Below are 26,571 nucleotides of genomic sequence, written 5' to 3' on the forward strand. Positions count from 1 at the left end.
GATCATAAACTAATCATCCACACTTCAACTCTTCCTCCACCCGACACAGGAGGAAGATGTGTGTGGATGGAAGAAAACCTGGAAAAGCCTCATCATGTAGAGTAGAAGATGTTAGAACCTTTATTACTGGTTTGGTTCAATGCTCTGTTATTGTCTGAGTTCCTTAAAAAAAGAAGCATTTCCACTTGTTGGCAGTTAAAAGAAGAACTTGTTGTTTTGTTTGACGGTAAAGCTGATCCCAGTCTACAAGAGCTGACACAGGAAGCCAACACAAAAACGCCAGATCCACAAAGAAGAAGGTGGTCTAGATCAGTGTTTTTCAACCAGTGGGCCGCGGCACACTAGTGTGCCGTGAGAGATGGTCCAGTGCGCCGTGGGAAATTGCCCTCATTAACTGATCTAAAAACATTTTCCATCTCCAGGAAATCAGCTCTTTGTTCATCCAAATAGGTCCTGATAAAACACTGAGTAGTTAGGAATATAAAAGATTATACAATTAAATTTTCTTTGTGTTTATTTAATTCTATTAAATACATTTTGATAAGAATGACGTTACCGCGATTTACCTGCAGCTATAAGTGTTTGCGGAAAAGTCCCGCCCCTTTAACTGTCTCCGCCAATCATTCTTTAAGGCTTAATCCCATGTCATCAGTCTGACCAATCAGAAGTGGTTCAAGTCTTCACTTCCTTGTTCCAATTTAGCTCAAAAAGTCGCTCAGTTCTAACAAAAATACCAGCTAAAGCTCGTCTTTAGCGGTGTAGCTTTCCACAGAGTCTGGTGTCAGACCGTGGGCCAAATGAACAAAACAATGAAGCTCAGAGACGCGAGTCTTTCTTCCCTCTTTCGGTAGTTTTCACACTACATCTCCCATGATGCACTGGCTTAAAGGGACAGTGTCTCAACGCACAATGAGTCCTCCTTGTTTAACGTCTTGAAACCACAACAAATAGTTTCTAAATTTTCTAACGTAACTTTTATTTCATCTTAGAAAAAAACTGCCGCAACTTCCTGCTTTTTCCACCACAACTATCACAAAAATGCACGTTAGATTGCGGGTGGCGCGGGGGGTGGGGGGTGGGCCCTCGATCAATAAATACCATGAATTTCTGCTTTTTTTTTTTCTTTGGATGCTGGTGTGCCACGGGATTTTTGGCAAGGTTAAAGTGTGCCGTGGCTCAAAAAAGGTTGAAAAACACTGGTCTAGAGGACCATCCTGTCAGAATGTTCTTTATTTTTCTAAAGAAACACAGAAGGGAACCGGTTGTGCTGAGTCTGCAGGTTCTCTGAATCATCAAGTTCTTACTTTTGCTTTTCCTGAGGTAGACAATTCCCAGATTTCAGCAGGTAAATACTTATATAGCACTTTCTACCTTCTTTTGAAGCCCCAAAGTGCTTTACACTGGCACACATCCCACACATCTAACCTCCCACCAGAGTCAAGGTGGGGTTCAGTGTCTTGCCCAAGGACACTCCAACACGTGGGTGTGCAAGGCGGGAATCAAACCTGCAGCTCACGATCATGGGTCGACCGCCCTACCCAAGCACCACGGCTGCCCATTCATTCACCTGTGTGGAAGTGGAGGGTTGGCTGCTTCAGTCAGCTGGAACAACAGTCTGAAAGTAGAACATGCGGTTCCTCAGAAGGATCACTGAGCATCATGGGAGTCCTGAAGTGAGTAAATGTGATCGTAGGACGTACGACTGGAGAACCACAGAACCATAAAGTCAAGCGTTCCTTTCAAAGATCTGCTCAGACGTCAGACATGAATGTGGTTCTGATCTTTGGTTCCAAACATCTGGAACGTTGTCTCCACACGGATAGAAAAACAGGAACACGGAGGCACAGTTTGAGGATTCACCTTTAATTTCCAGAGGATACTTTTGTCTCGGATACATCGACCATTTTAAAAACAATAAAAAAATAGAACTGAAAATGTACAGCATACACCTGATCCACATGTATGTATATGTTCTGAAAGATCCACCGGTCAAAAGGACTCATCTGTATAGAAAACCCCGTTTTGTTTCCTGAACCTTTTTCTTTGCAGGTATTCGTGACCAAGACTTCAGGCACTTTCCACGTCCCAGAACACGCGACGGTTCTGAGGCCACGGCCAACGACAGGCACCTCTGCGCCGTCCCAGAACACGTGACAGTTCTGACGTCACGGCCAACGACAGGCACCTCTGCGCCGTCCCAGAACACGTGACGGTTCTGACGTCACGGCCAACGACCGGCACCTCTGCGCCGTCCCAGAACACGTGACGGTTCTGACGTCACGGCCAACGACCGGCACCTCTGCGCCGTCCCAGAACACATGAGGGTTCTGACGTCACGGCCAACGACCGGCACCTCTGCGCCGTCCCAGAATACACGGCGGTTCTGACGTCACGGCCAACGACAGGCACCTCTGCGCCGTCCCAGAACACGCGACGGTTCTGAGGCCACGGCCAACGACAGGCACCTCTGCGCCGTCCCAGAACACGTGAGGGTTCTGACGTCACGGCCAACGACCGGCACCTCTGCGCCGTCCCAGAACACGTGAGGGTTCTGACGTCACGGCCAACGACAGGCACCTCTGCGCCGTCCCAGAACACGCGACGGTTCTGAGGCCACGGCCAACGACCGGCACCTCTGCGCCGTCCCAGAACACGTGACGGTTCTGATGTCACGGCCAACGACCGGCACCTCTGCGCCGTCCCAGAACACGTGACGGTTCTGATGTCACGGCCAACGACCGGCACCTCTGCGCCGTCCCAGAACACGTGACGGTTCTGATGTCACGGCCAACGACCGGCACCTCTGCGCCGTCCCAGAACACGTGACGGTTCTGACGTCACGGCCAACGACCGGCACCTCTGCGCCGTCCCAGAATACACGGCGGTTCTGACGTCACGGCCAACGACAGGCACCTCTGCGCCGTCCCAGAATACACGGCGGTTCTGACGTCACGGCCAACGACAGGCACCTCTGCGCCGTCCCAGAATACACGGCGGTTCTGACGGCACGGCCAATGACAGGCACCTCTGCGCCGTCCCAGAATACACGGCGGTTCTGACGTCACGGCCAACGACAGGCAGCTCTGCGCCGTCCCAGAATACACGGCGGTTCTGACGGCACGGCCAATGACAGGGCCCTTTTTGGCCGTTCCAGAACAAACGACGGTTCAGATCACACGATCCACGCTGAAGAACGTTTCTGTTGGGATGAGGTGGAACCTCCAGTCTGGACGTCTCAAACCCGTCCAGCCTCACGTTGGCTGAAACCGCTCTGATACCACCCAGGCGCCGCCGCAACTACAGACTCTTTTGGCGGCAGTTTAGCTCAGGTGAGAGAGCAGGTTGTCCATCAACAGGAGGGTTCGCGGTTCGATACCCGCTCTCCCTTGCCAGCTATCACCCCCCCCAGTACGGCTTGCCTGCAGCTCACTACTACCCCCAGGGGAGGGGTCAAAATGTGGAGAAGAATTTCCCCATTGTGGGATAAATAAAGTATCAATTATTATTATTATTTTGGGATGTTTGGCTTCAGTGGGGGGCGTGACAGACCTCCCACCAGGGTAGAACCTCTGGGCGGCAGTTCTGCTGATGCAGCGTCCTTCATCACAGTGAGGCTGAGAGGAGCCAGCGTTCACCCTGAGCGAGGCCGCATCCACGCCAAAACCCATTCTGGGATGTCTGTGCCCCCCCATGAAGCCCTGGACCTCCCCCCAGCGCTCACTGGGGGGGTCTGCTGGCTGAATGAAAGTCGGTCTTTGGTTCTTCGTTGAGCCTTCCAGAACCACATGAATGCTAGCCGTTTAGCATCAGTGCCCACATCAGCCGCCGCACAGGTTATCCTGGCGTCATAGTAACGGCGCCGACCACAGCTTGGCGTGATTGTTGGCGTTCGGGAGGAGCGGTTGGCATGGCAGTGACACATCCTGGTGATGATGAGGCCGAGTCCGATAGCAGAGGAAACATCAAAACCTAAATGCAGCGGCCCTGTGGTCCAGTGTCCTGCACCCCAGCGGTCAGGAAAGCTTTCAGTTCAGCTGACCCACAACCTTCCGCCACTAGAGTCTCTGTGCACGACGCCCCCCACCAGTGAGCATGGGGGGCAGCAACCAAAGCAGGGATGGGAACTGGGGGAGGCTCAGCGAGCAACCCTCACAGCCGTACAGCGTCCCACCCCTGTGTGCCACGTCTTCATCAACTGCAGAACCAGCGCCGTCACGGCAGCGGAGGACGTCGTCGCCGGTGTGTTGATGTGAGGGGGGGCACTGAGGCCGCCGCTCAGCCCTTCAGTTTGTGTTTCTACCATCAGAAGGATCTTTGATCTGCTCCGATCCAGGTTCTGAAAGACCGAAATGCCTCATGGTAAAGCGCAGAACCCGCCCATGTCTGCTCCTTCTGATCAAACATCCGTCCACTTCATCCAGGTCTTCCTGCTCTAGATTCCATCTGCACTGCAGAATTTTCCAAACCAGAACCGGGTCCAGAAAAATCCAAACAGCAAGAGCCAACAAAAGGAAACGGTTTCACACTATACCAGAACCATGTGGACGCACCGGGTTCTCTGAAGATGACAGAACCTCGCCGTTTACACCTGAATGTTTTGGCCAAACACAGATCACAACCGATCTCCTTTTTTTCTGCTTTAACGGTGAAAAAGTGTCTGAATGTCCCTCTGAGCGCTACTTTCCCTGAGTTAGATCAGAACCAGAACATCGCCGCTGAAGGTTTGTCTCACGTCCGAACGCCACATTGCTGTGAGTGACATCTGAGCGTTCCAGCTTCCCACAGAACCTCGCCGTTTTCACGCCCGAATGGTTCTGATCACATGGTCCTGTCCAAACGTAAGACTGAGCGGGATCAGAGTTCTGCTGCGATAAACACTCTGCAGGTTTGCCGTGATGACTTCACGTTCGATTCCTTCACCTGAAAAACGTTACGGCGGAGACGACACGGAGTCTGCGAGCTCTGCAGCCATGACAACACGAGAGGAAAGTGACACATATGGAACACGCCTCCGTGTTTAGCGGTAGGTACAGAAACGTCACGCCGTCAGTCTGTCCCACAAGAACGTCAGGAGAGGTTTTCCAAAATTCCAAACGGAGAATGAGGCAGGCACAGCTGATCCAAGCTTGGCACCAGCTTCCAGAGGTTTGGACAGTACTGGCCCAAGTCTCCAGACGTTTGGACAGTACTGGCCCAAGTCTCCAGACGTTTGGACAGTACTGGCCCAAGTCTCCAGACGTTTGGACAGTACTGGCCCAAGTCTCCAGACGTTTGGACAGTACTGGTCCAAACTGGTCCCAGATGTTTGGACAGAATTGGTCCAAACTGGTCCCACATGTTTGGACAGAACTGGTCCTAGACGTTTGGACAGAACTGGTCCAAACTGGTCCCAGACGTTTGGACAGAATTCGTCCAAACTGGTCCCAGACTTTTGGACAGAACTGGTCCAAACTGGTCCCAGACGTTTGGACAGAATTGGTCCAAACTGGTCCCAGACGTTTGGACAGAACTGGTCCAAGTCTCCAGACGTTTGCACAGAACTGGTCCAAACTGGTCCCAGATGTTTGGAGAGTACTGGTCCAAACTGGTCCCAGATGTTTGGACAGAACTGGTCCAAACTGGTCCCAGACGTTTGGACAGAACTGGTCCAAACTGGTCCCAGACGTTTGGACAGAATTGGTCCAAACTGGTCCCAGACGTTTGGACACAGCTGGTCCAAACTGGTCCCAGATGTTTGGAGAGTACTGGTCCAAACTGGTCCCAGACGTTTGGACAGAACTGGTCCAAGTCTCCAGACCTTTGCACAGAACTGGTCCAAACTGGTCCCAGACGTTTGGACAGAACTGGTCCAAACTGGTCCCAGACGTTTGGACAGAACTGGTCCAAGTCTCCAGACGTTTGCACAGAACTGGTCCAAACTGTTCCCAGATGTTTGGACAGAACTGGTCCAAACTGGTCCCAGACGTTTGGACAGAACTGTTCCAAACTGGTCGCAGACGTTTGGACAGAACTGGTCCAAACTGGTCTCAGACGTTTGGACAGAATTGGTCCAAACTGGTCCCAGACGTTTGGACACAACTGGTCCAAACTGGTCCCAGATGTTTGGAGAGTACTGGTCCAAACTGGTCCCAGACGTTTGGACAGAACTGGTCCAAGTCTCCAGACGTTTGCACAGAACTGGTCCAAACTGGTCCCAGATGTTTGGAGAGTACTGGTCCAAACTGGTCCCAGACGTTTGGACAGAACTGGTCCAAACTGGTCCCAGACGTTTGGACAGAATTGGTCCAAACTGGTCCCAGACGTTTGGAACTGGTCCAAGTCTCCAGACGTATGGACAGCACTGGTCCAAACTGGTCCCAAACATTTGGACAGAACTGGTCCAAACACGGGGCTTAACGGTCCTTGACTTATCCCAGTTAGGCCCAGTTCATGTGTTGGTCTCTTGTTGGTCTGCTTCAGAGCCAAAGTCCTTCGTTCCTGTGGTCGGTTCATCGGGGCTAAAACGTTGATTATACTTGTCGGCTTTTCAAACGGATCAAAGGAATCAACCCGATTCACTTCTGCAGGCAGAGTCCTGCCTCTGAAGGCGGGAACGCTCCTCTGACTTCAGCCCTGCTGGTGGGATTTGGAAGTGCACGTGCACGGCGACACCGCTCACTCATTCATGAACGTTCTCTCTAGAAATGACCTCTGACCTTCACAAAGGAAAACCAGGATTTAAATCTGTTCACACAAACGACGACAGAAATCACAGCGGCCTTTGATGGCAGGTGGTCTTGGGGGTGGGCGGGGCTGCGGCGCCTCAGCTCGCAGCCTTGTGCTTGCCGCCGCAGCAGCGGCAGGCCACACCGCAGCGGTGGCACGCCCGCAGCGGGCCGTAGCAGCACATGCAGGGGGCCAGTAGGGACAGGCCCACCAGCGCCGCCCAGCGCAGGCAGAAGTGCTCGTCTCTGGTGTCGCAGGAGCAAGGGTCGAAGTACTCGCCCTCCGGGTCGGACATGCAGTGGTACAGCAGGCTGTCGGCGCACCAGATGAAGCTGACCCGCCGGATGCAGGTCCGAACGGGGTCCGGGGCCTCCTGGCAGCGGCCCCGCCAGTTCTCCTCCAGCCTGAACATGTCCTGACAGTACACGCAGCGGAGGTGCTCCGCGTCCTCCGCGTGCCGTTTGCATTTGGCCGGGAGGGGCCTAGGGGGCAGAGTCACCACCGTCCTGTGGGCCCCTCCGAGGTCGCCGCAGCCCGCCTTGCTGTCGCAGCACGGCCGCACGCCGCAGCTAAGCGGAAACGGGTAGAGGTGGTCCCGCTGGTCCCGCTTGGGTGCGTCCTTCTTGGTGAAGTGCACGTAGGTGTCCGGCGTGTGAGGCGGGACCAGGTTGTCCTGGGTGGAGTTAGCATGCCGGTAGTCCTCGTAGCCGGTGAGCCAGCCTCGCTCTCGCGGGTTGATGCGTACGATGTCATCCTCGTCCACCTGGAAGCCAACGCGATGGGGGATGATGTGCACCGCCTGCAAACACGAGGACCACATGGGCGGAGTCAGAGAGGAACCGCAGCTGGGGGTACAGAACCCCTCCAGGCTGGGACAGTAGACGGTTCTGCCGAGTTCTTACCACAATCCTCCCCGTGAACGCGGCAGAAACGCGGCATAGGTGAATTTCTGATCTACTGATCTAACGGCAGATTGATTATCAAAAAAGCACCAGGAACTCTCTGACAACAGACGATGATGGGAACCTGGGCTCTTACTGTACCGGAGGAACAGAACCTCTCTAAAGCTTCAGCTGTCTGGTGGATCCGGTCCCTGCGGTGAAACTGGACTTTTCTTCAAGGAGTTCAAGAACCCATCAGATACAGATACATCAGCTACACTAAAGCGTCAGGAAGACACTTTCTGTCTGTGAGGCCACTCACCTGCTCCAGGAAGCAGTGCTCCAAGGCTCGGGGCTGCTCGTAGAAATGTCCCAGAATGCAGTGGGGCCGGCGGGGTTCGCAGAAGTAGGCAGGAACCCAAGCGGTCATCGCTGGCTCTCTCCTCTGGGAGGAGTTGGAGGAACTGTCTGTGGCTGTCTGGAGGACAAAGGAGGAGCAGATGTTAGTGAAAGGATGTCTCTCCGTCCAAGGGAGGAACATCCAGGAACAGCCTGAAGGAACAGCTGGATCTGCAGCTGGTTGAAACATCCCTGTCAAACCTGCTGTGTTCACCTGGACAGGAAGTGTGACTGAGGGGCTTTGTAAAGCGGGAATCTGTCTAAAGGTTTTGTTCTTTCTGTCTTTGGGAGGAGAAACATTTGGTTTGTTGGTTCTTCTCGTTTCATCAGCAGCTTTAATTCCTTCAAATCTACTGCTCTGTTGAAGGCAATGACCTGAGGTCCAGTCGTGGTCGACGTCGACCCGAGGTCCAGTCATGGTTAACGTCGACCTGATGTCCAGTCATGGTTAGAGTCGACCAGATGTCCAGTCATGGTTAAAGTCGACCCGGGGTCCAGTCATGGTTGACGTAGCCCAGAGGTCCAGTCATGGTTGACGTCAACCCGATGTCCAGTCATGGTTAACATTGACCCGATGTCCAGTCATGGTTAACGTTGACCCGAGGTCCAGTCATGTTATCATCGACCCGAGGTCCAGTCATGGTTGACGTCCACCTGAGGTCCAGTCATGGTTGACGTCGACCCGAGGTCCAGTCATAGTTGACGTGGACCTGAGGTCCAGTCATGGTTGACGTTGACCTGAGGTCCAATCGTGGTTGACGTGGACCCGAGGTCCAGTCATGTTATCATCGACCTGAGGTCCAGTCATGGTTGACGTCCACCTGAGGTCCAGTCATGGTTAACGTCGACCCGAGGTCCAGTCATAGTTGACGTGGACCCGAGGTCCAGTCATGGTTGACGTTGACCTGAGGTCCAGTCGTGGTTGACGTCCCCCTGAGGTCCAGTCATGGTTGACGTCGACCCGAGGTCCAGTCATGGTTAAGGTGGAACCGAGGTCCAGTCATGGTTGACGTTGACCTGAGGTCCGGTCGTGGTTGACGTGGACCCGAGGTCCAGTCGTGGTTGACGTTGACCTGAGGTCCAGTCGTGGTTGACGTCGACCCGAGTCATGGTTGACGTCGACCCGGGGTCCAGTCATGGTTGACGTGGACCCGAAGTCCAGTCATGGTTGACGTTGACCTGAGGTCCACTCGTGGTTGACGTCGACCTGAGGTCCAGTCATGGTTAACGTCGACCCGAATCATGGTTGACGTCGACCCGGGGTCCAGTCATGGTTGACGTAGCCCAGAGGTCCAGTCATGGTTGACGTCAACCCGATGTCCAGTCATGGTTAACGTTGACCCGAGGTCCAGTCATGGTTTACGTCGACCTGATGTCCAGTCATGGTTAACGTCGACCCGAGGTCCAGTCGTGGTATACGTAAACCCGATGTCCAGTCATGGTTAACGTTGACCCGAGATCCAGTCATGGTTGACGTCCACCTGATGTCCAGTCATGGTTAACGTCGACCCGAGGTCCAGTCACGGTTAACGTCGACCCGAGGTCCAGTCACGGTTGACGTCGACCTGAGGTCCAGTCACGGTTAACGTCAACCCGATGTCCAGTCATGGTTGACGTCGACCCGATGTCCAGTCATGGTTAACGTCGACCCAAGGTCCAGTCACGGTTAACTTCGACCCGATGTCCAGTCATGGATGACGTCAACCCGATGTCCAGTCATGGTTAACGTCGACCCGAGGTCCAGTCATGGATGACGTCAACCCGATGTCCAGTCATTGTTTACGTCGACCTGAGGTCCAGTCATGGTTGACGTGAACCCGAGGTCCAGTCACGGTTAACGTCGACCCGAGGTCCAGTCATGGTTGACGTTGACCTTTTGTCCAGTCATGGTTAACGTCGACCCGAGGTCCAGTCATGGTTGACGTGGCCCGAGGTCCAGTCATGGTTGACGTTGACCTGAGGTCCAGTCGTGGTTGACGTGGACCCGAGGTCCAGTCGTGGTTGACGTTGACCTGAGGTCCAGTCATGGTTGACGTGGACCCGAGGTCCAGTCATGGTTGACGTTGACCTGAAGTCCAGTCGTGGTTGACGTCGACCTGAGGTCCAGTCATGGTTAACGTCGACCGGAATCATGGTTGACGTCGACCCGGGGTCCAGTCATGGTTGACGTAGCCCAGAGGTCCAGTCATGGTTAACGTCAACCCGATGTCCAGTCATGGTTAACGTTGACCTGAGGTCCAGTCACGGTTAACGTCTACCCGAGGTCCAGTCACGGTTAACGTAGACCCGAGGTCCAGTAATGGTTGACGTCGACCTGAGGTCCAGTCACGGTTAACGTCGACCCGAGGTCCAGTCATGGTTGACGTCGACCCGATGTCCAGTCATGGTTGACGTCGACCCAAGGTCCAGTCATGGTTGACGTCAACCCGATGTCCAGTCATGGTTTACGTCGACCCGAATCATGGTTGACGTCGACCCGGGGTCCAGTCATGGTTGACGTAGCCCAGAGGTCCAGTCATGGTTAACGTCAACCCGATGTCCAGTCATGGTTAACGTTGACCCGAGGTCCAGTCACGGTTAACGTCTACCCGAGGTCCAGTCACGGTTAACGTCGACCCGAGGTCCAGTCATGGTTTACGTCGACCTGAGGTCCAGTCATGGTTGACGTCAACCCGAGGTCCAGTCACGGTTTATGTCGACCCGAGGTCCAGTCACGGTTTATGTCGACCCGAGGTCCAGTCATGGTTAACGTCGACCCGAATCATGGTTGACGTCGACCTGGGGTCCAGTCATGGTTGACGTAGCCCAGAGGTCCAGTCATGGTTGACGTCAACCCGATGTCCAGTCATGGTTGACGTCGACCCGAGGTCCAGTCGTGGTATACGTAAACCCGATGTCCAGTCATGGTTGACGTCGACCCGGGGTCCAGTCATGGTTGACGTAGCCCAGAGGTCCAGTCATGGTTGACGTCAACCCGATGTCCAGTCATTGTTTACGTCGACCTGAGGTCCAGTCATGGTTGACGTCAACCCGAGGTCCAGTCACGGTTAACGTCGACCCGAGGTCCAGTCATGGTTGACGTTGACCTTTTGTCCAGTCATGGTTAACGTCGACCCGAGGTCCAGTCATGGTTGACGTTGACCTGAGGTCCAGTCGTGGTTGACGTGGACCCGAGGTCCAGTCGTGGTTGACGTTGACCTGAGGTCCAGTCATGGTTGACGTGGACCCGAGGTCCAGTCATGGTTGACGTTGACCTGAAGTCCAGTCGTGGTTGACGTCGACCTGAGGTCCAGTCATGGTTAACGTCGACCGGAATCATGGTTGACGTCGACCCGGGGTCCAGTCATGGTTGACGTAGCCCAGAGGTCCAGTCATGGTTAACGTCAACCCGATGTCCAGTCATGGTTAACGTTGACCTGAGGTCCAGTCACGGTTAACGTCTACCCGAGGTCCAGTCACGGTTAACGTAGACCCGAGGTCCAGTAATGGTTGACGTCGACCTGAGGTCCAGTCACGGTTAACGTCGACCCGAGGTCCAGTCATGGTTGACGTCGACCCGATGTCCAGTCATGGTTGACGTCGACCCAAGGTCCAGTCATGGTTGACGTCAACCCGATGTCCAGTCATGGTTTACGTCGACCCGAATCATGGTTGACGTCGACCCGGGGTCCAGTCATGGTTGACGTAGCCCAGAGGTCCAGTCATGGTTAACGTCAACCCGATGTCCAGTCATGGTTAACGTTGACCCGAGGTCCAGTCACGGTTAACGTCTACCCGAGGTCCAGTCACGGTTAACGTCGACCCGAGGTCCAGTCATGGTTTACGTCGACCTGAGGTCCAGTCATGGTTGACGTCAACCCGAGGTCCAGTCACGGTTTATGTCGACCCGAGGTCCAGTCACGGTTTATGTCGACCCGAGGTCCAGTCATGGTTAACGTCGACCCGAATCATGGTTGACGTCGACCTGGGGTCCAGTCATGGTTGACGTAGCCCAGAGGTCCAGTCATGGTTGACGTCAACCCGATGTCCAGTCATGGTTGACGTCGACCCGAGGTCCAGTCGTGGTATACGTAAACCCGATGTCCAGTCATGGTTGACGTCGACCCGGGGTCCAGTCATGGTTGACGTTGACCTTTTGTCCAGTCATGGTTAACGTCGACCCGAGGTCCAGTCATGGTTGACGTTGACCTGAGGTCCAGTCGTGGTTGACGTGGACCCGAGGTCCAGTCGTGGTTGACGTTGACCTGAGGTCCAGTCGTGGTTGACGTCAACCCGAGGTCCAGTCACGGTTAACGTCGACCTGAGGTCCAGTCATGGTTGACGTCAACCCGAGGTCCAGTCACGGTTAACGTCGACCCGAGGTCCAGTCATGGTTGACGTTGACCTTTTGTCCAGTCATGGTTAACGTCGACCCGAGGTCCAGTCATGGTTGACGTTGACCTGAGGTCCAGTCGTGGTTGACGTGGACCCGAGGTCCAGTCGTGGTTGACGTTGACCTGAGGTCCAGTCATGGTTGACGTCAACCCGATGTCCAGTCATTGTTTACGTCGACCTGAGGTCCAGTCATGGTTGACGTCAACCCGAGGTCCAGTCACGGTTAACGTCGACCCGAGGTCCAGTCATGGTTGACGTTGACCTTTTGTCCAGTCATGGTTAACGTCGACCCGAGGTCCAGTCATGGTTGACGTTGACCTGAGGTCCAGTCGTGGTTGACGTGGACCCGAGGTCCAGTCGTGGTTGACGTTGACCTGAGGTCCAGTCATGGTTGACGTGGACCCGAGGTCCAGTCATGGTTGACGTTGACCTGAAGTCCAGTCGTGGTTGACGTCGACCTGAGGTCCAGTCATGGTTAACGTCGACCCGAATCATGGTTGACGTCGACCCGGGGTCCAGTCATGGTTGACGTAGCCCAGAGGTCCAGTCATGGTTAACGTCAACCCGATGTCCAGTCATGGTTAACGTTGACCTGAGGTCCAGTCACGGTTAACGTCTACCCGAGGTCCAGTCACGGTTAACGTAGACCCGAGGTCCAGTAATGGTTGACGTCGACCTGAGGTCCAGTCATGGTTGACGTCGACCCAAGGTCCAGTCATGGTTGACGTCAACCCGATGTCCAGTCATGGTTTACGTCGACCCGAATCATGGTTGACGTCGACCCAGGGTCCAGTCATGGTTGACGTAGCCCAGAGGTCCAGTCATGGTTAACGTCAACCCGATGTCCAGTCATGGTTAACGTTGACCCGAGGTCCAGTCACGGTTAACGTCTACCCGAGGTCCAGTCACGGTTAACGTCGACCCGAGGTCCAGTCATGGTTTACGTCGACCTGAGGTCCAGTCATGGTTGACGTCAACCCGAGGTCCAGTCACGGTTTATGTCGACCCGAGGTCCAGTCACGGTTTATGTCGACCCGAGGTCCAGTCATGGTTAACGTCGACCTGAATCATGGTTGACGTCGACCTGGGGTCCAGTCATGGTTGACGTAGCCCAGAGGTCCAGTCATGGTTGACGTCAACCCGATGTCCAGTCATGGTTGACGTCGACCCGAGGTCCAGTCGTGGTATACGTAAACCCGATGTCCAGTCATGGTTGACGTCGACCCGGGGTCCAGTCATGGTTGACGTAGCCCAGAGGTCCAGTCATGGTTAACGTCAACCCGATGTCCAGTCATGGTTAACGTTGACCTGAGGTCCAGTCACGGTTAACTTCTACCCGAGGTCCAGTCACGGTTAACGTAGACCCGAGGTCCAGTAACGGTTGACGTCGACCTGAGGTCCAGTCACGGTTAACGTCGACCCGAGGTCCAGTCATGGTTGACGTCGACCCGATGTCCAGTCATGGTTGACGTCGACCCAAGGTCCAGTCATGGTTGACGTCAACCCGATGTCCAGTCATGGTTTACGTCGACCCGTATCATGGTTGACGTCGACCCGGGGTCCAGTCATGGTTGACGTAGCCCAGAGGTCCAGTCATGGTTAACGTCAACCCGATGTCCAGTCATGGTTAAAATTGACCCGAGGTCCAGTCACGGTTAACGTCTACCCGAGGTCCAGTCACGGTTAACGTCGACCCGAGGTCCAGTCATGGTTTACGTCGACCTGAGGTCCAGTCATGGTTGACGTCAACCCGAGGTCCAGTCACGGTTTATGTCGACCCGAGGTCCAGTCACGGTTTATGTCGACCCGAGGTCCAGTCGTGGTATACGTAAACCCGATGTCCAGTCATGGTTGACGTCGACCCGGGGTCCAGTCATGGTTGACGTAGCCCAGAGGTCCAGTCATGGTATACGTAAACCCGATGTCCAGTCATGGTTAACGTCTACCCGAGGTCCAGTCACGGTTAACGTAGACCCGAGGTCCAGTAATGGTTGACGTCGACCTGAGGTCCAGTCACGGTTAACGTCGACCCGAGGTCCAGTCATGGTTGACGTCGACCCGATGTCCAGTCATGGTTGACGTCGACCCGAGGTCCAGTCGTGGTATACGTAGACCCGATGTCCAGTCATGGTTGACGTCGACCCGGGGTCCAGTCATGGTTGACGTAGCCCAGAGGTCCAGTCATGGTTGACATAGCCCAGAGGTCCAGTCATGGTTAACGTCAACCCGATGTCCAGTCATGGTTAACGTTGACCCGAGGTCCAGTCACGGTTAACGTTTACCCGAGGTCCAGTCACGGTTAACGTCGACCCGAGGTCCAGTCATGGTTTACGTCGACCTGAGGTCCAGTCATGGTTGACGTCAACCCGAGGTCCAGTCACGGTTTATGTCGACCCGAGGTCCAGTCACGGTTTATGTCGACCCGAGGTCCAGTCATGGTTAACGTCGACCCGAATCATGGTTGACGTCGACCTGGGGTCCAGTCATGGTTGACGTAGCCCAGAGGTCCAGTCATGGTTGACGTCAACCCGATGTCCAGTCATGGTTGACGTCGACCCGAGGTCCAGTCGTGGTATACGTAAACCCGATGTCCAGTCATGGTTGACGTCGACCCGGGGTCCAGTCATGGTTGACGTAGCCCAGAGGTCCAGTCATGGTTGACGTCAACCCGATGTCCAGTCATTGTTTACGTCGACCTGAGGTCCAGTCATGGTTGACGTCGACCCGAGGTCCAGTCACGGTTAACGTCGACCCGAGGTCCAGTCATGGTTGACGTTGACCTTTTGTCCAGTCATGGTTAACGTCGACCCGAGGTCCAGTCATGGTTGACGTGGCCCGAGGTCCAGTCATGGTTGACGTTGACCTGAGGTCCAGTCGTGGTTGACGTGGACCCGAGGTCCAGTCGTGGTTGACGTTGACCTGAGGTCCAGTCATGGTTGACGTGGACCCGAAGTCCAGTCATGGTTGACGTTGACCTGAAGTCCAGTCGTGGTTGACGTTGACCTGAGGTCCAGTCATGGTTAACGTCGACCCGAATCATGGTTGACGTCGACCCGGGGTCCAGTCATGGTTGACGTAGCCCAGAGGTCCAGTCATGGTTAACGTCAACCCGATGTCCAGTCATGGTTAACGTTGACCTGAGGTCCAGTCACGGTTAACGTCTACCCGAGGTCCAGTCACGGTTAACGTAGACCCGAGGTCCAGTAATGGTTGACGTCGACCTGAGGTCCAGTCACGGTTAACGTCGACCCGAGGTCCAGTCATGGTTGACGTCGACCCGATGTCCAGTCATGGTTGACGTCGACCCAAGGTCCAGTCATGGTTGACGTCAACCCGATGTCCAGTCATGGTTTACGTCGACCCGAATCATGGTTGACGTCGACCCGGGGTCCAGTCATGGTTGACGTAGCCCAGAGGTCCAGTCATGGTTAACGTCAACCCGATGTCCAGTCATGGTTAACGTTGACCCGAGGTCCAGTCACGGTTAACGTCTACCCGAGGTCCAGTCACGGTTAACGTCGACCCGAGGTCCAGTCATGGTTTACGTCGACCTGAGGTCCAGTCATGGTTGACGTCAACCCGAGGTCCAGTCACGGTTTATGTCGACCCGAGGTCCAGTCACGGTTTATGTCGACCCGAGGTCCAGTCATGGTTGACGTAGCCCAGAGGTCCAGTCATGGTTGACGTCAACCCGATGTCCAGTCATGGTTGACGTAGCCCAGAGGTCCAGTCATGGTTGACGTCAACCCGATGTCCAGTCATGGTTGACGTCGACCCGAGGTCCAGTCGTGGTATACGTAAACCCGATGTCCAGTCATGGTTGACGTCGACCCGGGGTCCAGTCATGGTTGACGTAGCCCAGAGGTCCAGTCATGGTTGACGTTGACCTGAAGTCCAGTCGTGGTTAACGTGGACCCGAGGTCCAGTCGTGGTTGACGTTGACCTGAGGTCCAGTCATGGTTGACGTCGACCCGATGTCCAGTCATGGTTTACGTCGACCTGAGGTCCAGTCATGGTAGACGTCAACCCGAGGTCCAGTCACGGTTGACGTCGACCCGAGGTCCAGTCATGGTTAACGTCGACCCGAATCATGGTTGACGTCGACCCGGGGTCCAGTCATGGTTGACGTAGCCCAGAGGTCCAGTCATGGTTGACGTCAACCCGATGTCCAGTCATGGTTGACGTCGACCCGAGGTCCAGTCATGGTTGACGTCAACCCGATGTCCAGTCATGGTTGACGTCGACCCGGGGTCCAGTCATGGTTGACGTAGCAGAGAGGTCCAGTCATGGTTGACGTTGACCTGAAGTCCAGTCGTGGTTAACATGGACCTGAGGTCCAGTCATGGTTGACGTTGACCTGAGGTCCAGTCATGGTTAACGTCGACCCGAATCATGGTTGACGTCGACCCGAGGTCCAGTCATGGTTGACGTAGCCCAGAGGTCCAGTCATGGTTGACGTCAACCCGATGTCCAGTCATGGTTAACGTCGACCCGAGGTCCAGTCATGGTTGACGTAGCCCAGAGGTCCAGTCATGGTTGACGTCAACCCGATGTCCAGTCATGGTTAACGTCGACCCGAGTCATGGTTGACGTCGACCCGGGGTCCAGTCATGGTTGACGTAGCCCAGAGGTCCAGTCATGGTTGACGTCAACCCGATGTCCAGTCATGGTTAACGTTGACCCGAGGTCCAGTCATTGTTGACGTCCACCTGAGGTCCAGTCACGGTTAAAATCTACCCGAGGTCCAGTCACGGTTAACGTCGACCCGAGGTCCAGTCATGGTTGACGTCGACCTGAGGTCCAGTCACGGTTAACGTCGACCTGAGGTCCAGTCATGGTTGACGTCGACCCGAGGTCCAGTCATGGTTGACGTGGACCCGATGTCCAGCTATGGTTGACGTAGACCCGAGGTCCAGTCACGGTTAACGTCGACCCGAGGTCCAGTCATGGTTTACGTCGACCTGAGGTCCAGTCATGGTTGACGTCAACCCGAGGTCCAGTCACGGTTTATGTCGACCCGAGGTCCAGTCACGGTTTATGTCGACCCGAGGTCCAGTCATGGTTGACGTAGCCCAGAGGTCCAGTCATGGTTGACGTCAACCCGATGTCCAGTCATGGTTGACGTAGCCCAGAGGTCCAGTCATGGTTGACGTTAACCCGATGTCCAGTCATGGTTGACGTCGACCCGAGGTCCAGTCGTGGTATACGTAAACCCGATGTCCAGTCATGGTTGACGTCGACCCGGGGTCCAGTCATGGTTGACGTAGCCCAGAGGTCCAGTCATGGTTGACGTTGACCTGAAGTCCAGTCGTGGTTAACGTGGACCCGAGGTCCAGTCGTGGTTGACGTTGACCTGAGGTCCAGTCATGGTTGACGTCGACCCGATGTCCAGTCATGGTTTACGTCGACCTGAGGTCCAGTCATGGTAGACGTCAACCCGAGGTCCAGTCACGGTTGACGTCGACCCGAGGTCCAGTCATGGTTAACGTCGACCCGAATCATGGTTGACGTCGACCCGGGGTCCAGTCATGGTTGACGTAGCCCAGAGGTCCAGTCATGGTTGACGTCAACCCGATGTCCAGTCATGGTTGACGTCGACCCGAGGTCCAGTCATGGTTGACGTCAACCCGATGTCCAGTCATGGTTGACGTCGACCCGGGGTCCAGTCATGGTTGACGTAGCAGAGAGGTCCAGTCATGGTTGACGTTGACCTGAAGTCCAGTCGTGGTTAACGTGGACCTGAGGTCCAGTCATGGTTGACGTTGACCTGAGGTCCAGTCATGGTTAACGTCGACCCGAATCATGGTTGACGTCGACCCGAGGTCCAGTCATGGTTGACGTAGCCCAGAGGTCCAGTCATGGTTGACGTCAACCCGATGTCCAGTCATGGTTAACGTCGACCCGAGGTCCAGTCATGGTTGACGTAGCCCAGAGGTCCAGTCATGGTTGACGTCAACCCGATGTCCAGTCATGGTTAACGTCGACCCGAGTCATGGTTGACGTCGACCCGGGGTCCAGTCATGGTTGACGTAGCCCAGAGGTCCAGTCATGGTTGACGTCAACCCGATGTCCAGTCATGGTTAACGTTGACCCGAGGTCCAGTCATTGTTGACGTCCACCTGAGGTCCAGTCACGGTTAAAATCTACCCGAGGTCCAGTCACGGTTAACGTCGACCCGAGGTCCAGTCATGGTTGACGTCGACCTGAGGTCCAGTCACGGTTAACGTCGACCTGAGGTCCAGTCATGGTTGACGTCGACCCGAGGTCCAGTCATGGTTGACATGGACCCGATGTCCAGCTATGGTTGACGTAGACCTGAGGTCCAGTCGTGGTTGACGTCGACTTGAGGTCCAGTCATGGTTAACGTCGACCCGAATCATGGTTGACGTCGACCCGAGGTCCAGTCATGGTTGACGTTGCCCAGAGGTCCAGTCATGGTTGACGTCAACCCGATGTCCAGTCATGGTTGACGTTGACCCGAGGTCCTGTCGTGGTTGACGTCAACCCGATGTCCAGTCATGGTTGACGTCGACCCGGGGTCCAGTCATGGTTGACGTAGACCAGAGGTCCAGTCATGGTTGACGTTGACCTGAGGTCCAGTCGTGGTTGACGTGGACCCGAGGTCCAATCGTGGTTGACGTTGACCTGAGGTCCAGTCATGGTTGACGTGGACCCGAGGTCCAGTCATGGTTGACGTGGACCCGAGGTCCAGTCATGGTTGACGTTGACCTGAGGTCCAGTCGTGGTTGACGTTGACCTGAGGTCCAGTCGTGGTTGACGTCAACCCGATGTCCAGTCAAGGTTAACGTTGACCCGAGGTCCAGTCATGGTTGACGTAGCCCAGAGGTCCAGTCATGGTTAACGTCGACCCGAGTCATGGTTGACGTCGACCCGGGGTCCAGTCATGGTTGACCCAGCCCAGAGGTCCAGTCATGGTTGACGTCAACCCGATGTCCAGTCATGGTTAACGTTGAACCGAGGTCCAGTCATGGTTAACGTCAACCCGATGTCCAGTCATGGTTAACGTCGACCCGAGTCATGGTTGACGTCGACCTGAGGTCCAGTCACGGTTAACGTCGACCCGAGGTCCAGTCATGGTTAACGTCGACCCGAATCATGGTTGACGTCGACCTGAGGTCCAGTCATGGTTGACGTCAACCCGAGGTCCAGTCATGGTTGACGTAGCCCAGAGGTCCAGTCGTGGTTGACGTTGACCTGAGGTCCAGTCGTGGTTGACGTCGACCTGAGGTCCAGTCATGGTTAACATCGACCCGAGTCATGGTTGACGTCGACCTGAGGTCCAGTCATGGTTGACGTCAACCCGAGGTCCAGTCATGGTTGACGTAGCCCAGAGGTCCAGTCGTGGTTGACGTTGACCTGAGGTCCAGTCGTGGTTGACGTCGACCTGAGGTCCAGTCATGGTTAACATCGACCCGAATAATGGTTGACGTCGACCCGAGGTCCAGTCATGGTTGACGTAGCCCAGAGGTCCAGTCATGGTTGACGTCAACCCGAGGTCCAGTCATGGTTGAGGTCAACCCGAGGTCCAGTCGTGGTTGACGTCAACCACGACTGGACCTCAGGTCAACGTCAACCACGACTGGACCTCGGGTCGACATCAACCATGACTGGACCTCGGGTCGACGTTAACCGTGACTGGACCTCGGGTCGACGTCGACCTGAGGTCCAGTCATGGTTGACGTCAACCCGAGGTCCAGTCATGGTTGACGTCGACCTGAGGTCCAGTCACGGTTAACGTCGACCCGAGGTCCAGTCATGGTTAACGTCGACCCGAATCATGGTTGACGTCGACCCGAGGTCCAGTCATGGTTGACGTAGCCCAGAGGTCCAGTCATGGTTGACGTCAACCCGATGTCCAGTCATGGTTAACGTCGACCCGAGTCATGGTTGACGTCGACCCGGGGTCCAGTCATGGTTGACGTAGCCCAGAGGTCCAGTCATGGTTGACGTCAACCCGATGTCCAGTCATGGTTAACGTTGACCCGAGGTCCAGTCATGGTTGACGTCCACCTGAGGTCCAGTCACGGTTAAAATCTACCCGAGGTCCAGTCACGGTTAACGTCGACCCGAGGTCCAGTCATGGTTGACGTCGACCTGAGGTCCAGTCATGGTTAACGTCGACCTGAGGTCCAGTCATGGTTGACGTCGACCCGAGGTCCAGTCATGGTTGACGTGGACCCGATGTCCAGCTATGGTTGACGTTGACCTGAGGTCCAGTCGTGGTTGACGTCGACTTGAGGTCCAGTCATGGTTAACGTCGACCCGAATCATGGTTGACGTCGACCCGAGGTCCAGTCATGGTTGACGTTGCCCAGAAGTTCAGTCATGGTTGACGTCAACCCGATGTCCAGTCATGGTTGACGTGGACCCGATGTCCAGTCATGGTTGACGTTGACCTTAGGTCCAGTCGTGGTTGACGTCGACCTGAGGTCCAGTCATGGTTAACGTCGACCCGAATCATGGTTGACGTCGACCCGAGGTCCAGTCATGGTTGACGTTGCCCAGAGGTCCAGTCATGGTTGACGTCAACCCGATGTCCAGTCATGGTTGACGTTGACCTGAGGTCCAGTCGTGGTTGACGTCGACCTGAGGTCCAGTCATGGTTAACGTCGACCCGAATCATGGTTGACGTCGACCCGGGGTCCAGTCATGGTTGACGTAGCCCAGAGGTCCAGTCATGGTTGACGTCAACCCGATGTCCAGTCATGGTTGACGTCGACCCGAGGTCCAGTCGTGGTTGACGTCAACCCGATGTCCAGTCATGGTTGACGTCGACCCGGGATCCAGTCATGGTTGACGTAGCCCAGAGGTCCAGTCATGGGTGACGTTGACCTGAGGTCCAGTCGTGGTTGACGTGGACCCGAGGTCCAGTCATGGTTGACGTTGACCTGAGGTCCAGTCGTGGTTGACGTCGACCTGGGGTCCAGTCATGGTTAACGTCGACCCGAATCATGGTTGACGTCGACCCGGGGTCCAGTCATGGTTGACGTCAACCCGATGTCCAGTCTTGGTTAACGTTGACCCGAGGTCCAGTCATGGTTAACGTCAACCCGATGTCCAGTCATGGTTAACGTTGACCCGAGGTCCAGTCATGGTTAACGTCAACCCGATGTCCAGTCATGGTTAACGTTGACCCGAGGTCCAGTCATGGTTGACGTCCACCTGAGGTCCAGTCACGGTTAACGTCGACCCGAAGTACAGTCATGGTTGACGTCGACCCGATGTCCAGTCATGGTTGACGTCGACCCAAGGTCCAGTCATGGTTGACGTAGCCCAGACGTCGAGTCATGGTTGACGTCAACCCGATGTCCAGTCATGGTTGACGTGGACCCGATGTCCAGTCATGGTTTACGTTGACCTGAGGTCCAGTCGTGGTTGACGTCGACCTGAGGTCCAGTCATGGTTAACGTCGACCCGAATCATGGTTGACGTCGACCCGGGGTCCAGTCATGGTTGACGTAGCCCAGAGGTCCAGTCATGGTTGACGTCAACCCGATGTCCAGTCATGGTTGACGTCGACCCGAGGTCCAGTCGTGGTTGACGTCAACCCGATGTCCAGTCATGGTTGACGTCGACCCGGGATCCAGTCATGGTTGACGTAGCCCAGAGGTCCAGTCATGGTTGACGTTGACCTGAGGTCCAGTCGTGGTTGACGTGGACCCGAGGTCCAGTCGTGGTTGACGTTGACCTGAGGTCCAGTCATGGTTGACGTGGACCCGAGGTCCAGTCATGGTTGACGTTGACCTGAGGTCCAGTCGTGGTTGACGTCGACCTGAGGTCCAGTCATGGTTAATGTCGACCCGAATAATGGTTGACGTCGACCCGGGGTCCAGTCATGGTTAACGTCGACCTGATGTCCAGTCATGGTTAACATCGACCCGAGACATGGTTGACGTCGACCCGGGGTCCAGTCATGGTTGACGTAGCCCAGAGGTCCAGTCATGGTTAACGTCAACCCGATGTCCAGTCATGGTTGACGTAGCCCAGAGGTCCAGTCATGGTTAACGTCAACCCGGGGTCCAGTCATGGTTGACGTCAACCCGATGTCCAGTCATGGTTAACGTTGACCCGAGGTCCAGTCATGGTTAACGTCAACCCGATGTCCAGTCATGGTTAACGTTGACCCGAGGTTCAGTCATGGTTGACGTCCACCTGAGGTCCAGTCACGGTTAACGTCTACCCGAGGTCCAGTCACGGTTAACGTCGACCCGAGGTCCAGTCATGGTTGACGTCGACCTGAGGTCCAGTCACGGTTAAAGTCGACCCGAGGTCCAGTCATGGTTGACGTCGACCCGATGTCCAGTCATGGTTGACGTTGACCCAAGGTCCAGTCGCGGTTAACGTCGACCCGATGTCCAGTCATGGATGACGTCAACCCGATGTCCAGACATGGTTAGGGTCGACCCGAGGTCCAGTCATGGATGACGTCAACCCGATGTCCAGTCATGGTTTACGTCGACCTGAGGTCCAGTCACGATTAACGTCGACCCGAGGTCCAGTCATGGTTAACGTCGACCCGAATAATGGTTGACGTCGACCTGGGGTCCAGTCATGGTTGACGTCAACCCGATGTCCAGTCATGGTTGACGTCGACCCGGGGTCCAGTCATGGTTGACGTAGCCCAGAGGTCCAGTCATGGTTGACGTCAACCCGATGTCCAGTCATGGTTAACGTCGACCTGAGGTCCAGTCATGGTTGACGTCGACCCGAGGTCCAGTCGTGGTTGACTTTGACCTGAGGTCCAGTCATGGTTGACGTCGACCCGAGGTCCAGTCATGATTGACGTGGACCCGAGGTCCAGTCATGGTTGACGTTGACCTGAGGTCCAGTCGTGGTTGACGTCGACCTGAGGTCCAGTCATGGTTAACGTCGACCCGAATCATGGTTGACGTCGACCCGGGGTCCAGTCATGGTTGACGTAGCCCAGAGGTCCAGTCATGGTTGACGTCAACCCGATGTCCAGTCATGGTTAACGTTGACCCGAGGTCCAGTCATGGTTAACGTCGACCTGATGTCCAGTCATGGTTAACGTCGACCCGAGTCATGGTTAACGTTGACCCGGGGTCCAGTCATGGTTGACGTCAACCCGATGTCCAGTCATGGTTGACGTTGACCCGATGTCCAGTCATGGTTAACGTTGACCCGAGGTCCAGTCATGGTTGACGTCAACCCGATGTCCAGTCATGGTTGACGTTGACCCGATGTCCAGTCATGGTTAACGTTGACCCGAGGTCCAGTCATGGTTGACGTCAACCCGATGTCCAGTCATGGTTGACGTTGACCATGTTTGACTCTTCTGTGTTGTGGTTTTGGAGTCGTGTTTTCTGCTGGATGAGATTCTGTTGGAGTTTCTTTAGCTCGTTTGGATTCTCAGAATCAGAATCTTTTTATTACTTCCTGTCCTTTATTCTCTATTTCTAGAGGTTTTGGCGTGAAGAACCAGTTTGTTCCTCATAGGACCACCCTTCCTGTTTCCCATAATCCCGATAGGCTGGTTCCAGGAGTCTTTGCAGTTCTGCTGCTCATTGAACCATGTCACCTTATGCACTGAGGCGCCCCCTACAGGAGGAACATGGCCATCATCGACTGTACATAAGAACTAGACTGAGTGACCCCTCCCCCTGGCGTGCCAAACAGGAAGTGGCTCCAACAAGCCAAAATCCCACAGCGGTAATTCTGTCCATCAGAACGGGATCTGAGAACATTTCTAACACGTTCTTGATGATCCTCATCGTTCTGAACTGACTGTTGGCTTGGAAGTGGAGGTCAACTCTGGCGTGGATCCGTCACTAGGTCCAGTTCTGGCCCGCTCAGAGGGGCTCTGTGACACCATGAACCGGGTTTTCTACGGCAGGTTGAGGTCCCAGACAAACATGGAGGAACCGGTGAATAACAGGTGGAGAAGAACCAGAACCAGAACCAGTCTTCTGGTCGCTGACCTCCAGACCTCACTGACGGTTCCAGCTGTGCAGCTCAGAAACCAAACTACAACCTGAGCAGGTGGAGGCCGCCGCAGCTCACCGTGAACACGTCATCGTCTCCGAGCTCCGTTTCGTTGTGCAGCGTGGAGGAGGACGTGGTGGAGCCTGGAAGGCAGAAGACACGGCGTCAGGGCGGAGCTCAAGACGAGGACCACAGAGACTGAAAACAACGCAGAACCCGCCGTTCCGGCAAGGCTACACGCCTGCGAGGCTGCAGCAGAACCCGCCTGACGCCGCCGGCGTTCCTGCGAGGCTGCAGCAGAACCCGCCTGACGCCGCCGGCGTTCCTGCGAGGCTGCAGCAGAACCCGCCTGACGCCGCCGGCGTTCCTGCGAGGCTGCAGCAGAACCCGCCTCTCCCCTTCTACCAACCTTCTGTGAGGTCCTCCAGAGCCTTCCTCACCCCGCGGTCAAAGGCTCGGGCGTCGGACGGACTCTGGAAGGTCAGGCCGCACTTCCTGTTGTCCACCCTCCAGTGGTGGAATGTGGGCGTGGCCTTGGTGTACACCAGGTCTTTCTTTAAGAAGCACTTCAGGATCACCTGAGCAGAGAGACACATCAGGAGACCTTCGTCATCAAACCGCCTTCATCCCTAAGATTCAGTTTTTGGGTTGTTCCTGTTCAGCCTCCGGAGCCCCCTCCCCATCAGTCTGGGCCTGAGCGTGGACCCCCCCCCACAGAAAGGAAACATCTTCATCTTCATCATCATCTTCACTCAGATGTTGCTCCTCAGCCGTTTCTGGAGACGTTTGAAGAAACGACGTTTCACAGATGGACTGGTTCTGAAGGCGGCCTCAAGCTGAGTTCGGGTCAGAACGGTCCGGTCTGAGTTCCTTACAGTGACCCTACAGAACGTCTGGTTCCTACAGAACCGGCCCGACACGTCTGGAGAACCACGAAGCAGCTTCAGGTGAACCTGCCTCACCTGCCGGTCCTTCAGCCGCTCGCCGTGGATGAGGAAGGAGAAGCGGCCGGGCAGCAGGTCTGGCAGCAGTCGGCACACGCCCACTCTGCTCAGACCGCCGTCCTGCGCCAACCAGCCGCCGCTGGACTCATCTCTGGTCATCACCACCGCCTTCACGCGCACGATGAAGCTGTCACTGCAACACAGACCAGGAGGAGGTCAGAGGTCATGACATCAGGACCCCCAGCTCGGTTCTGAGGGTTCAGGAGAACACATGAGAATCTTCTGCCACAATTATTTGAAGACTCCCCCCCCCCCCCGACTAGAGTTCTGGTCTCATCAAGCTTTGCATCTCTCCTGCTGACCCCCCCGCCAGTACTCACACGTGCACGCGCGCTGTGAGCGTGCTTGAAGGTGATGGTAACAGGCCCTGAACACTCAGAATCACGTGATCATCAGCTCGCGCGGCGGCCTGTAGGTGCGCGCGTGGAGGGGGGGTGTCATTGCGATCAGATCATGCGTGTGCGCGGGTTGGGGGGTACTCACTCCTCTGGGCGCCATTCCTCGTTCATTTTTCCCCCGTTTCACCTCCGGTGGCGCGGAGCCGCGGCGCGGCGCGGACGCTTCATGCCGGCGGCCCGGTTCTGTGATCCGCGTGCGGCGTTCCGGTTTGGATGCGCTCCTCCGTTCGTCCGTCCGCCCGCAGCGGCGGGAGCCTCGGGTTCAGGCCAGGCCGCCTCCTCCGGCGCGCCGGTGTCGGTAGAGTCCCATCCCTCCTCCTCACTCCATGTTGGACCGGGAGACAGCGACGGAGTGACGTCAGACCCGAAGGACCGCAGAGTCACGTGCTCCACCACAACAACACTGATCGCACCTGCAGGGGCGGGTGGACGGTTTCGGTGGTCCGGGAATGGCGCATGCGTGTTTGGGAAAATCGTCCATGTAGAATTATAGGACTATTAATCCTGAAACACACATGTGAAGATCCTCCAAATATCTGAATGAACTGCTGAAAGAAAAGAAAAGAGAATCAAAGTTTCACAACCTGCTGGATGAAAGACGTCCAACCTGCTGGATGAAAGACGTCCAACCTGCTGGATGAAAGACGTCCAACCTGCTGGATGAAAGACGTCCAACCTGCTGGATGAAAGACATCCAACCTGCTGGATGAGAGACGTCCAACCTGCTGGATGAAAGACGTCCAACCTGCTGGATGAAAGACGTCCAACCTGCTGGATGAAAGACATCCAACATGCTGGATGAGAGACGTCCAACCTGCTGGATGAAAGACGTCCAACCTGCTGGAT

At 55.4% G+C, this 26,571-nt stretch overlaps 2 protein-coding genes across 3 annotated transcripts; both read right to left on the reverse strand.

Moving 5' to 3' along the window:
• Positions 1 to 1,842: 1,842 nt before the first annotated feature.
• Positions 1,843 to 6,396, reverse strand: LOC111947169. 2 transcript variants are annotated; one of them, XM_023953674.1, is made up of 2 exons: positions 2,410 to 6,396; positions 1,843 to 2,353 (listed from the first exon to the last, which is right to left on the reverse strand). In XM_023953674.1, the coding sequence occupies exon 1, from the start codon at positions 6,362 to 6,364 to the stop codon at positions 5,039 to 5,041; it is 1,326 nt and encodes a 441-aa protein (XP_023809442.1). In that variant the 5' UTR covers positions 6,365 to 6,396; the 3' UTR covers positions 1,843 to 2,353; positions 2,410 to 5,038. The 2 variants fall into 2 exon arrangements, with proteins under 2 accessions (XP_023809442.1, XP_023809434.1); XM_023953666.1 differs by having other exon boundaries at positions 1,843 to 2,297; positions 2,354 to 6,396.
• Positions 1,843 to 26,340, reverse strand: LOC105358735 (sprouty-related, EVH1 domain-containing protein 2-like). The gene is made up of 7 exons (XM_023953678.1): positions 26,139 to 26,340; positions 25,811 to 26,047; positions 25,286 to 25,460; positions 24,733 to 24,901; positions 24,402 to 24,466; positions 7,909 to 8,064; positions 1,843 to 7,504 (listed from the first exon to the last, which is right to left on the reverse strand). Exons 2-7 carry the CDS (start codon positions 25,834 to 25,836, stop codon positions 6,803 to 6,805), a joined length of 1,293 nt encoding a protein of 430 aa, XP_023809446.1. The 5' UTR covers positions 25,837 to 26,047; positions 26,139 to 26,340; the 3' UTR covers positions 1,843 to 6,802.
• Positions 26,341 to 26,571: the final 231 nt, after the last annotated feature.

The sequence above is a fragment of the Oryzias latipes genome, chromosome 1, assembly GCF_002234675.1.
Source record: "Oryzias latipes chromosome 1, ASM223467v1".
Taxonomy (NCBI): Eukaryota; Metazoa; Chordata; class Actinopteri; order Beloniformes; family Adrianichthyidae; genus Oryzias; species Oryzias latipes.

Excerpts from the sequence above, each read along its gene's own strand:
- LOC111947169 (XM_023953674.1), bottom strand. The coding sequence starts at position 6,364 with ATGTTTGGGACCAGTTTGGACCAGTGCTGTCCATACGTCTGGAGACTT.
- LOC105358735 (XM_023953678.1), bottom strand. The coding sequence starts at position 25,836 with ATGAACGAGGAATGGCGCCCAGAGGA. Across the intron at positions 25,461-25,810 it reads GAGGAATGGCGCCCAGAGGA|TGACAGCTTCATCGTGCGCG; the intron begins GTGAGTACCCCC and ends TCTGTGTTGCAG. Across the intron at positions 24,902-25,285 it reads AGCGGCTGAAGGACCGGCAG|GTGATCCTGAAGTGCTTCTT; the intron begins GTGAGGCAGGTT and ends CTCTCTGCTCAG.